The 14,013-nt window shown below is 37.6% G+C and overlaps 1 protein-coding gene across 17 annotated transcripts in view; it reads right to left on the bottom strand.

The window, feature by feature from the left end:
* The window catches only part of PCDH15 (protocadherin related 15), an 813,949-nt gene that overhangs the window by 55,724 nt on the left and 744,212 nt on the right, over positions 1–14,013 (bottom strand). For all 17 annotated transcript variants that reach the window (XM_021696071.1, XM_021696072.1, XM_044916450.1 and 14 more), the window contains 2 exons: positions 12,884–13,099; positions 5,942–6,030 (listed from right to left, as the gene is read on the bottom strand). In XM_021696071.1, the coding sequence (XP_021551746.1) occupies positions 5,942–6,030; positions 12,884–13,099 (305 nt within the window). The remainder of the gene's footprint in view (positions 1–5,941; positions 6,031–12,883; positions 13,100–14,013) is intronic.

The following is a 14,013-nucleotide window of genomic DNA, read 5'->3' as shown; positions in this document are numbered from 1 at the left end:
TGGGTATTTACCCCAAAGATACAAAAGTAGGGATCCGAAAGTGTACATGCACCCCGATGTTTATAGCAGCAATGTCCACAATAGCCAAACTGTGGAAAGAGACAAGATGTCCAAAGACAGATTAATGGATAAGGAAGATGTGGTATATATATACAATGGAATATTATGCAGCCATCAAACGGAATGACATCTTGCCTTTTGCAACGCCTTGATGGAACTGGAGGGTATTATGCTGAGCGAAATAAGTCAAACAGAGAAAGACATGTATCATATGACCTCACTGATATGAGGAATTCTTAATCTCAGGAAACAACCTGAGGGTTGCTGGAGTGGGGGGTGGGGTGGGAGGGATGGGGTGACTGGGTGATAGACACTGGGGAGGGTATGTGCTCTGGTAAGCGATGTGAATTGTGCAAGACTGTTGAATTCAGATCTGTACCTCTGAAACAAATAATGCAATATATGTTAAGAAATAAAAAAAAGAAGAAGATAGCAGGAGGGGAAGATTGAAGGGGGGGAAATCGGAGGGGTAGATGAACCATGAGAGAGGATGGACTCTGAAAAACAAACTGAGGGTTCTAGAGGGGAGGGGGGTGGGAGGATGGGTTAGCCTGGTGATGGGTATTAAAGAGGGCACGTTTTGCATGGAGCACTGGGTGTTATGCACAAACAATGAATCATGGAACACTACATCTAAAACTAATGATGTAATGTATGGGGATTAACATAACAATAAAAATAAATAAATAAATACATTTCCAGCTTCACATATGGATATTAGGACTTAAAAAGTTTAATTGACAAGCCTGACACCTCCCAGCTGCTCCCTGATGGGCCAGGGACTTGAGTCTGGGGTCCTCTGAACTTAAAGGGAACGGGCTTCCTGGTTAGGGGGAAAGCTAATACTTCACTTAGGAATTTTACATGAGATTTTCCCCAAAGTGTTTTCGTATAGGAATCTGAATAGAATAAATAAGCTTTTTTTTTTTTTCCCCCCTATTTGGAGAATAGAACGCTCTAAATTAGGACTTGGCAAGTTAAAACACACAGGGCTCAATTCAGGCTATTTTCTTTTTTTGGAGATAAACTTTTACTTACATAAGTATTGCCATTAAAATCAGTAATTTAAAAGTATTATTTTTAAATTTTAAATTACTGTTAACATTTAAAAATTATAATAGAAATAATGTACTAAAACAACTTAAATAACATTATAGACATTATAAAAATTGTTTTAAAATGTAGTATTAGTCTATTAATATTAGTATTTATAAGATTCATATCTGTCCCTTTAGAGGTGGTGTCCTGACTGCCCACCCCCAGCTCTGAGTAAGGAGAGGGTAAGAATGATCAAAGCTAAGGTGTTTATTGATTTACCTTTCCATCTGACCTTTCCCCTCAAGACCAGTCTTTATTCCACTGATTTAAGAAAATATAAGTGCTAGTATTTATTGTTTAACATTTCATAGTTCTCTTCCCAAGAGACTTCACAATTCTCCTCCTAGAAATATGTATCCTGGCCTGAATTCTGAAGTATGTTTTGTAACCTTAATCCAATCCATCAGTTAGTTATGCAGGCACATTTCAGATGCTGTATCAATATTTAATGGAGATGGGTCCTTCTCCACCAATCAATACCTACTTCAGTAAAGTCCTACTATCACTGAATTTCCATATTGTATTTAAAGTAAGAGAAGTGTTTGAGCAACTCCATGACCTTGATGATCAATTCCAATTCCTGCTGTAAGGTAGGACTGCTAAAAACTCCGTCATGTATACTTTTCAAAAATGCCATTTCTGCCAATTCTTCAAGATTTAAATCTTAGAATCCCAAGCTTCTTTTGCTCCTTTGGGCTCCATGGTGAAGTAGAGGAGAATGGAGACACGGATGCAAATGTCTCCTACCTTCCTCTGGAGACACCCTTGCCAGGGCTTTGCTGGTAAGTTGAGTTTCTGTACCCTTATCCTCCCAGCCATTTATCCCACTGCTTATTTGCAAAATTTGTAAGAGAAACACAAGGCCCACAAAGAGATAAATCATAAATTCCACCTAAAATACTTCAGAACACAAACACAAAAGGCCACCTGTGGGCCCAGATTCTCACTGGAATTTGCTGAATACATTAATAAAATTTAAAAGAAATGTGTTTCACCAGAAAGGAGCATTGGTTAATTCTATAAGCTCCAAATGACAAAAGTCATAAAACAATTTTCATTACAGCATTTACGTCAGTTTCAGGGGAATGGGGAATGATCATTCCCATCACTATGGCAATGCCCCTTTAAAGGAGCTTTCTATTTTCAAGGCATTGTGTTCTTTGCCATCAAAGGATACTGTCCGCCCTCTGCAAAACCTTCCCCGTCATGAAATGAATGTCTTCGGTCATTACATTTTTCTTTTATCAACCCTCCCAGTTTGCACTGATTTCATGCTTACCGAGAAAACTATGGTTTATGATCTGGCCTCATTTATGAGTCTGCCTAAAGGAAGAAATAAAAGTGATGATCGTATGGAATTCAAGTTTTCCCACTTGTAGGGTGAGGATGTCTTGTGGGAGATATAGAAAATGGCTTTAGTGATGGTGTGACTTGCGATCAGAGAATGTCTACAGGAAATGTGTGAGCTGGTGAGCCTGGCCACTGGGGCAATGAACTCCTACGTTTATTTAACATCCTTACATTATTTGATAATTCTTACCCTCTCCTTACTTAGAGCTGGGGGTTGCGGGTCAGGACACTATCTATAGAGGGACAGATATGAATCTTATAAATATTAATTTAATAGACTAATAACATTTTAAAACATTTTTATAATGTTTATGCTATTTAAATTGTTTTACTACATTATTTCTTTCCATTATAATTTTTAAATATTAACAGTAACTTAAAATTTAAAAAAAAACCAATATTTTTAAGTTACTGATTTTCACGACAATCCTTGTGTAAGTAAAACTTATTTCCAAAAAGAGATAATAGCCTGAATGTCGCCTGTGTGCTTTAACTTGCCAAGTCCTGATGTAGAGCATTATCCTCTCCAGATAGAAGAAGAATTGCTTATTTATACTTCTCAGATTCCTGTAACCATCATTCCGTTGTCTACGTGGTTCGGTATGTATCTCCACTCTTCCCCTGGATGCTCAGGGAGTGTTTGGCACTGACTCGAGCCAAATCAGATCTAACAGTCCTTATCACTGCCACTAGCAGCGCTCAGAAAGGGATCAGAAAAGCTACGCACCACATGATTCCAGCCACATGACGTTCTGGAAAAGGCAAACCTATGGAGCCAGTAAAAGATCAGTGGTTGCCAGGGGAAGAATGGAAAGGGGGTGCAGACAGAGGATTTTAGAGCAGTGGATCCATTCTGTATTGATACTACCGTGATAGACAGATGTCATTACACTTTAGTTCCAACCCACAGAATGTACGCCACCGAGAGTAAACCTGTGTCAACTATGAATTTGGGGTGATTCTGATGTGCCGGTGTAGGTTTGCTGGTTGTAACAAATGTACCAGTCTGGTGGGAGATGTTGATAGGGAGCGAAGCCATGTGTGTGGGGAAAGGGGGCATATGGGAATTCTTCTGCTTCATTTTGCTGTGAATATAAAGTTACTCTAAAAAATGAAGTCTATTTTTCAAAGGGATCAGAAATTTTTATGCTTAAGAATCTCTAATTTAACACAGATTTTTAAAAATCTACAATAAGGAATCAGGCATGTGCCGCTATGCTTACTGCACAAGCAAATTTCTATTTAATTCTTTCAAAAAAGCAACATGGGCTCCTGGATGGGTCAGTTAGTTAAGCGTCTGCCTTCAGCTCAGGTCATGATCTCAGCATCCTGGGATCTTCTCCATTGGGCTCCCTGCTCTGCAGGGAGTCTGCTTCCTCCTCTTCATCTGCCCCTCCCCTCACTTGTGTGTACATGCACTCTCTCCCTCCCTCTCTCTCAAATAAATAACATTAAAAAAAAAAAAATAGCAATAGAGGATTGGCCTTCTTGTTCCAATTTTCAAGATGAGGAGGCATAGCCCTACGTGTGAAATCTCCTGCCTGGAGGTCACAGGGCTACAATAAGATTCAAACTTCTGTTTGAATCCATCATCTGAGCTCCATACTAAACAACCCTCTTTGGAAAGAATGGAAAAACTGGGGACTCTGTCTTTACCCTCCTGACTGGGTCACTAACCTCATTTCTTAGAATATCTGTTATCCCTGGAAGAGTCACAATCCCCATTGTCCTACGTGGCTGATATTGTTTAGTTCTAGCTAGCAACCCCATGATATTAGCTTTATTAGTTTCTGTGAACAGGTGACTAGAAATGGTGAGGCAGTCTGGGGAGGGTGAACTGATTTGCCCCAGCTCGTGTTTCTAAACCAATGTTACAGAACTCTAAGCTCCTTTCACAGGAATACTTTTCTCTCAAGACTTGAAAGGTGCCTGGTTTTTCTCATTTGGATCTTCATTGCCATTTAAGGGGAAAAAAAAAATACTATAAACTGCTATGAAGTTATACTTCTTTCTCGTCATTTTTTTTTTCAGTGTTAATAAATGATGTCTCACTATGAGAAAGAGGAATCATGATTTTGCTTGTATAAAATTTTCATTCAATAATATGCATCGGGTGCCCACTATATGCCTGGAATTATCGTAATGGAAGATAGGTTTCCTATCCTCACGGGGCTTATGCTTTGGTGGGAAATTGACATGCAATGAAAATAGTATTTATTTTTCTGTGAAGAAAAATAAAGCATAATGAAGGGCTAGAGGTTGAAGATGGTTCTACCATCTTCTGGATGGTACAATCAGAGAAAGCCTGCTTCCAAAGAGAACATGAAAGCAGCTAAGAGAGAGGCATGATTCCGGATTTTCTCATGTGTAATCAGCTATTATTTTCACAAAGGCTAAATGTGTATAAACCCCTTTTGCAGAAGTAAACCCAACACTGCATGACTGATATTCCAAGCATACACGTTGAGCACACTGAGAATCACCTTCTCCATAGGACATTGTACATGACATGCAAAAGTTAAGTTTGTGAAACTGCAAGAAATAATTGTTACAGAGCACACATGTTTTCATTATCGGAGAAGCACTCAGAATTCCATCTGTGCTTTTCCTACTGTATTTGACACATAATTACAGAAAGTTTAACTGTTAGCTGAAGCTTCTTCTGGCAACTTGGAAGTGAGGGATACTTTGCTAGAGAGAAGCAGTGATAATTGACATCTGTCAGCCTGAACTCAAGGGAAGACACAGAATAACAAGTATGTGCCCATATGAAAATTATGAAATGACGTCAGGCTAGGTTCGGGTCGCTCAGAGTGAACTAGAAAGGCATTGTAATAATCCTCGATAGCATTCAGAATATTATTAGAGAACTGCAGCTTCACATAAATAGTCACAACTTTTTCTGAGTCAAAAGTGACGTGTTCAGTGTACAGCGATCAAAAGGTACAATGTGGCATTTATTCTAGAAGAATCCAAATATGTATTGTTTAAAATTAGTCTTCAGGGTTTTTGAAAGAATAAGTGTGAGCCACCTAGATACATCACTTTGAGAAATAGCATTCCCTGGACTAGCTGGATCACTGAGATGAGGTTTTTGAATAATTTGGGGCCACAAAATCAAGATATATGCTCTAATAATGAATGTTAGGATTTGTTTCTTATATGCACTGTTTGAGGTTATGTTGATGCATCAGTCAAAGCATCCTGAGTAAGATCTTATCACATCTCATTTCCATACCTATTCGCAGGCACTCTCAGAAGCTTGGCGTACATTAGATGAAGCTATCTGTTTCAGGAAAAGGGTAACCTGAATTATTAAGATGGTATTTTATAATATATGTTTAATCTGAACCCTGTAATGATTAAAAGGACCTCATTCAATAAAATTATAGCCAACTGAAAATAAATACGTAAGTAAACAAAAATCCATTACTCTGTGAGATCTTCTATCTTCTTTTCCACCAGAGTCGGGGGCACGTTGGAAACAATGACCTGCATGTCCAGCTGATTGACCACGGAAACCTGCAGGGAGGAAACCAGAGCCTGTTCAGAACTCACCAGCACTTTTTTATTTTTTAAATTTTGTTCAGTTAGCCACTGTATAGTACATCATTAGTTTTTCATATAGTGTTCAATGATTCACCAGTTGCATATAACACCCAGTGCTCTCATCATATCACTTGCCCTCCTTAATACCCATCAACCGGCTACCCCCTCTCCCCATCCCCCTCCCCTCTGAAACCCTCAGCTTGTTTCCCTGGGTCCAGAGTCTCTCATGGTTCTTCTCCCTCTCTGATTTCTCCCCAGCACTTCTATAACCAAAACACAATGCTTCCATTACTTCCCTCCTGCACATGGACGCATGGACCCAGTGGTTTCCCATTTGTAACGCAGGAATGAATGGTATCTTCAGGTACACAAGCACCACTAGATGTTGGGGCAGGTGGAGACTGATGCACTATCACTATTTACTTAGAAGTAAGTCTAACTTACTTAGACGTCCAGTGTGGTTGGTTTGTGTTTGTTTTGTTGGTCATTTTCTAAGGTATGAAAGAAGGTGTGTTTATTTTTCTAATTGGGTTATTGAAGAACACTCAGGATAATGGAAAACACAGGTTTTACAAATCTCGAGAGATCACTTATCCAGTGTGACTAAGAAGCTGAGATACGACTGGCTCAAATAATTCATTCTATGGGATCGTCATATATAGTCTTCGTGTCCGCTTGAGGCAATTCCATGTTTGTGGGAATAAAGAGACAGATATATACATATTTACGTATGGGACTAAAATGAGCTAATGTAGCAGTTTTTTACAAATCATTTCTATTCTGCTAACATTTATGGAATTCCTTCTGCGATCTTATTTAGAAAAATTTAAAAAGCAGTATTTATGTAATAGATAGTGTGTATGACCAATCATTTACTTTTTTCCCACAATACCATAGGTTTTCACTCATTTAATTCCAAATATGACCATATCAGGTAGTTATGACTATCATTCCACTTTTTATTTTTATTTATTTATTTGAAGATTCACTTACTTATTTTAGAAATAGAAAGTGAGTAAGCAGAAGACGGGCATAGGGAGAGGGAGAGAATCTCAAGCAGACTCCACACTGAGCGAGAAGCCTGATGCAAAGGCTCCATCCCATGACCCTGAGATTATGACCTGAGCTGAAATCAACAGTTGGATGTTCGACTGACTGAGCCACCCAGGAGACCTCCATTCCACTTTTTAAATAAGAAAACTAATAAAGAGGTTTTTTTATCCCTAATGAATATTGCCATGTGGGAGAAAAGGTCCAGATTTGCTGGATCTTTCTATTTTTCAAGAGAAGAAATCCAAAATATTATATGAAATATCTCAACTAAGTGGAAATCTTTCAAACCATGTGTAAGTCTCATAATTCATGTGTACAGACTATATTAAGTCAGGGGTCTGATTACCACCTATGAGCAAACAGTTCACACCAGCAGTTCCAATCCTGTACCGCTAACTCATTATCGGCAACTGGGACCATATGTCCAAATTTCCCACAAACATGGACATGGATCCTGATTGTGGCTTTACCACAACAAAACAAAACAAAACAAAACAAAACAAAACAAAACAAAACAAAACTGACTTCATTAGAAAAAGGGGTTAACACACTTTTTGTGTAACTTTGTCTTTTTTTATGGGTTCCCTTTCTTTCACAGTCTCAGTCTGAATAAAGAAACTCTAAAGAAGGTCAAAGACAAAAGGTGGAAGGAGCTTGAGTCCCTAAATCTCCATTTTCTGGAATGCTGTCAAGAATACCAACCAACCATGTACACTCTTGGTGTGGCCCAAGAGAGAAAAATAAAATTTGTTAGGTTAAGCCCCTGAAATGTTTTGGAGTTTTGTGTTACAAAATAAGCCTACCATGACAAACACCACCCAGGGCTCTATTATGTATGAGTGTTAGATTCTTAGTAGTTGTAGGGCAACGAAAAACTAGAATGTTATATGCGGGTGCAGGGAAGTGGTAGGATTTCCTTTCCTATAATTATGTTTTGAACTTTCAGAAGCTCATTTACAAGTAATCTTTCGGAAAAAAAATCAATTCATGTGCTAGGGACTTTATTTGGGAACAAAATTTTGCCTTGACGATAGTAATAACTCTATCATTTGCCTTTTAAGGACAGCTGGTAATTTCTCTTTATACAGAAGGATAAAGTACTTACTCAAGGGAATTTTTAATTTGCTAATGAGTTTTGGGGTTAAATTCTGACTGAACTAACAAAATGAATTAAGATTTAAGATCCTCCAGGGGCGCTTGGGTGGTTCAATCAGTTAAGCATCTGCCTTGGCTTAGGTCATGATCCCAAGGTCCTGGGATTGAGCCCAAGTGTTAGGCTACTTGCTCAGCAGGGAGTCTCCCTCTCCCCTCTGCTTGTGCTCTCTCTCTGTCCAATAAATAAATAAAATCTTAAAAAAAAAGATTTAACTTCCTCCAGAATATATACATATTAAGCTTACAATTTACCAAAAAGATTTTTTGATCTTAACTTTTGAACACATACTTTTGTATTAAGATAAAAAATAATGTAGTTATAATTCTGATAAAGTAACAAAATTCAGATTGCATGTAACTCCAAAAGTATTTGTCTCAGACGAACCTATAAATAGTTATTTTAGAAGTTTTAAATCTCCTTAAAGTATAATTAAGATTTATGGAGAACACATACATTTTTCACTATGCCGACCAAGAAAATAAGCTAATATAGTTTAAATTTTGATCTTTCAAAGAAATGCTACATTCCTGAATCTTGGCTTCATCTATCATCTATAATAAAGGTATTTAAATGTTTAAGATTCCTAGATTTTGTTACTTTTCTAGTACAATCTTTATGCAAATATTTCTGTAACTACACATCAGTTTATTATACCAACCATAACAATTGTGCTTATAAAATTCTACTTATAAAGACTTTTTAAAAACATATTTCTATGATTTTGGGATCAATCTCTGTAATGGATCAAAGGGACAAGCGACAGTCTAAAGAAGGAAAAGTAACATTTGTGAAGCACAACGTTCTAAAACCAGAGAGCTTCCTATTTTACATATTCTATTATTTCTAAGTCCTTTCAATCCTTCTTCATAAATTTCTTAGCTTTCCTTTTTTCTTCCTTTCCACTCATTCCCACATAGTTTAGACAGTGCTGTCCAATAAAAAAATTAATGTAAGCCACACATACATGCCAGATACGTAATTTTAAATGTTCTGGTATCCACAATAGAAAGATAAAAAAAATAGTCAAGGTCATTTAATAATACACTTAACCCAATATATTAATATATTATCATTTTCACAAATAAATACCAAACCACTTATTAAGGAGACATTTTGCATTTTTTTATACCAAGTCTTTGAAACCCAGTGTGCATTTTATGCTTATGATACATCTCAGTGTGACAAAGTCACAAAAGCAAGTGCTCAGTAGCCACAGAGGACAAATAACTCACACTCTGGGCAGCAAAGTTCTAGAGACTCTCACCATCTCTTGCTTAGACTGGTCACTGTCTCTCCTGACCGGCCTCTGGTGCAATCTCACTTCTCTTGAAAAGGAAGAACAGCTTAATAATCTTCTTTAGATAGCTCTGTACAGTCTTTGATACCACACCCAAACTCAAGCAGGAGTCGGAGATTAATTTTGATATGAAATTGAAAATTGGGTTTAGTTACGTTAAAACCCATTTCTCTGTCTTGCACTTTGAATGGGTCTTTACCCACAGTGATGTTTTCACATCATGCATTGGTCATTTGAAAAATATTGGTTCATTGAATAACACATATTTTTCAAATACTGACACATTACATTATACAATATCAAGAAAAAAATCACATTCTTTACAATGACCACTGATCTCATGGTCTTTAAATAATGGGAAGCTGTCAAGATCACAGTGGTGAGTGAATACAAGTTTCCAATATTCTAATTTGTGCTTTTAGATGTTATCATTAGCAGCAAATACTGTCAGTTGTTTTCCTTAAATTGGCTGTCTCACTTTGTTCATTTTTGTGTAAATGTCTAGCAAATATTCAAGTTTAAATAACCATATTTTATCTCATTTTTTTCAAATAAAAAGCTATTCCTTAAAAAAAAAACCCAGCAAATTCAGCTTTCACAGAGCTTTTCCTTGAGACTACCATTATACTTCCTTTCACAGCAGAAATGCTTTTTGCATACTTCCCATTTCATTTCAGAAAATATTGAAAACGTGTTTAGTCAAGAGTGGAGATTTGTTAAAACTAATAAGTTTTACTGCTTATGAGTGAGGGCAGTCTTCAGGCTTTTTTTTTCCCCCCTTTCTCTTTGTGTATGGCTATGAAGGATACAATGATTCAAATACAATATCGTAAAAAGTCAAACAATGCCCTAACATTCTCACTAAAAAAGGTCTGACCCTACTGAACCCTGAAATGATTTGAGGGATCCTCAGTGTTCCATGGTCCACACGTCAAGAGCCGCTAATCTACACTCTAAGAGAGAGGCCATTCATCCACTGAATAGGCATTGAGTGCCCGCTATATGTCAGGAATTATTCTGGGCACTTGAGATACCTCAGGGAATAAAATAAAACAAAAAACTCTCGTCATGGAGTTTTCATGGGAAAATATGAACATGAATATGTTAAGTCCACTGTAAAGAGCAAGGAGTAAAGAGGTGGAAGTGACACGGTAGGGATGCAATGCTAAACTGGGTGGTCGGAGTGGGCTTCCCTGTGAAATACATCCTTGCAAATACTTGGATGAGATGAGGGAGCTAGTCATGAACACATCTGGGGAAAGAACATTCTAGACAGCAGTACTGCAAAATATCTAAAGTGAGGACATGTCTGGCTGTTTGGAAATCAGCAAATTGGCCAATATTACTGGGTCTGAATGAGTTAGATGGAAAATAGTAGAAATGAGGTCATTGAAGGCCTTCTGACTTCAGAAGGTCGTCTTCTGCAATGACTTAACTTCTCAGAAAGAACCTCTACATCAAAGTCTTATTTCTCCCTACATCTCCCTTCTCTTGACTTACCATAAAGATGGTTTTGCTGGGAAGTTTTCCATATATGTATGTGTGTGTGTGTGTGTGTGTATAAATGGTTTATAAATATATCACATTATGATTACCTTGAAATAACTCTTCCTACATTTATTTTGGGTAATTTTAAAGGTATACTTTTAAATTTCCACACAACAGTTTACAGAATCCAAATGAGAAACCCATAAACTTCACATTGCTCATGTACATATTACATAGATAATTTATATAGTTATATCTTACCTATGTTATTGTAGTATTTTTTTTTAAGATTTTATTTATTTATTTGAGAGAGAGTGAACGAGCATGAACAGTGGGGAGAAGCAGGGGGAGAAGCAGGCTTCCCGCTGAGCTGGGGCCCGATGCAGGGCTCCATCCCAGGACCCTGAGATCATGACCTGAGCCAAAGGCAGACGTTTAACCAACTGAGCCACCCAGGTGTCCCTGTTATTGTAGTATTTTAATTATCCTTAGTGTAGTGACTTTACTGTCTATCCTGACGGCACCGCATTGTGTAGTCCTGAAATAACAGGAAGGGAAATAGCAACATTATGGACATCAGGTTTATAGATCTTAACTCGATTAAAGACCTATGTCAACTTTAAAGTCTTCTGTCAAAAGCTTCTTGGCTTAGATCGGCCTTTGTTTATTCTAGTGCAGCTTTCTGGCTCTAACTGAGGATGTCCTGGCCTTCATGCCCACCACAGTCATGGCGGTTGGTCTTCATGATTTAGCAGAAAAATGTGATCTGTGATGTCTACATATATGAGAAGGTTAAACTCGTTCAGAGAACTGCAGGGAACTGTTAAAATGAAGACCTAATAAGATGTAAACAGCAAAAGAAAAATTATACTTGATTCTGTCTTCCTGTGACAAGTATTTCCAGTAATAATTATAAATTATAATGTTAACTAGATTCATCAAAGTCCAAACAATCCACGCTTCCAAGTTGGCAGAAATTCCATAGTACAGAAGCATTGGTGTTGAATATCTTGAACAAACAGTAATATCAAACTGCCCTTGGGAATACTCTACCAGGCAGATTGTGTGCCACCTCACACAAAGAAGAGAAAAGTGGTATTCTCGACTGAAGCCAAATATAACTGAGTCAAGTATCATCGATGCCACCATTGGGGATCTTGGTAAAAGAAGGAAATTACATCTATTGGAACATAAATTTGCTCTAAAATATTTCCTTTCATTTTCTTAATTACAAAAGGTCTGAAAGGAATTTAAACAGTAATAAAAATTCCATCCATTTTAATTTCTACAGCATATGGCGAAGCATTTTAAAACTGGCTCCAGCCAATTCTATACTAAAAATGCAATCTACAGGGGCACCTGGGTGGCTCAGTCATTAAGCATCTGCCTTCAGCTCAGGTCATGATCCCAGGGTCCTGGCATCGAGCCCCACATCGGTCTCCCTGCTTGGCGGGAAGCCTGCTTCTCCCTCTCCCACTCCCCCGGCTTGTGTTCCTGCTGTGGCTATCTCTATCAAATAAATAAATAAAATCTTTTAAAAAAAAATGCAATCTACAGACCAAATGGAAATCCAACACTTGTGGAAATGTTGTCGCAGCCATATATGAAAACATATTATGATGTATTTCCCAAATGTCAAAAAATACACAGCCTTAAAGCTATACCTTTCATATCCCAAACCAGTGGCTACTAACAATCTGGATGGAAAGTAATCGCATTTATGTTTTAGAAAATCTATTTCGAATAAATGTAAAAGTTCCGTGAGTTGGAAACACTGGCCACAGACTAGCAGGTGCACGTGCCTCCCCTAATCCGGATGTCTATCTACTTACCAGAACATCCGCTTTGCCACTCAGTCCCTGCCCATAGTTGTCAGTTGCAATGACTTGGAATTTGAAGTAGGACCTTCTCATGTTGTGGAAGAGCATAGCAGTTTTGATGAGCCCCGTATACGCTTCCACCACAAATCCTTCTTTTCCCTCTTTAATGGGTGGAATGATGAGTCGGTAAGCCATGGCACTGTAATTGCCAGTATCTTTGTCAGTAGCCTAGGAGGGAAAAAAACACAGGGTATAAATAAGCAGGAAAAAAAACAACCTATATTCAAGGGCTTATTTCTGTTTGTAGACTGATGTTCTTTTGTAGTACCACAATACAACCCTCCTATAAGTCTACTGTTCTGGGTATCATTATGTAGATTAACAGGCTTTGTGTCCACAGGGATGAATGGTTGTTATTAGAATGATAATAACTACCCAACTGTGAATAGGAAGGACACAGACTCTCTTATAACCCAGTCCAGCCTGGTGAATTAAGTGTTTTGATTGGCATGTCTAATGGGTTCAACTCTGGGCTGTGATCCAAATTGGTTTAAGGATGGGACTGATTGTTTACCTAGCCATTGTCTTGTGTAACAGGCAAAGCATGTGATAGTCGTTTTGATCTAACCTATTTCCAGAAGGGGAAAAAATAAAATAATGCACGAAAAGATCTCAAATGACAGTGAGAGAAAAGTTAAGAGCTCTTAGCCAGTAACTGTAGAGCTGTATAAAGAGATCCTAATTAGTTGATGCCATATCATAATTAGAGAAGGTTAGAACACTAATCCAGGTTCCTTTTTAATCATTCTATATCCCAATTAACCAGATTTGTTCCTAGTTTTAGGTACTTATGATCTACATTTAAGGTTTCTTAACATTGAAGCATTTAAATAGGGAAATAGTTGTTTAGAATGTTGGTGGTGGTTTTTTTGTTTTTTATTTTTTATTTTTTATTTATTTTTTTAATGAAGCTGGGTGTATAATCTATTAGCCTGGTTCTATGGCTTCTACTTCAGAGATTTTCTAGAATGCCAGTTTGAGAATTATTTCATAATGGAATATTTGGAACAGGAATGATAAGCAGGAGAGTCTCAGTGAATTTATACAAGGCTACATACACCTTATTCATGATACTAGATATG

This window comes from Neomonachus schauinslandi, chromosome 6, assembly GCF_002201575.2.
Source record: "Neomonachus schauinslandi chromosome 6, ASM220157v2, whole genome shotgun sequence".
Lineage (NCBI taxonomy): Eukaryota > Metazoa > Chordata > Mammalia > Carnivora > Phocidae > Neomonachus > Neomonachus schauinslandi.
The sequence above is the reverse complement of the archived record's forward strand: the minus strand, read 5'-3'. Positions and strand labels throughout refer to the sequence as shown.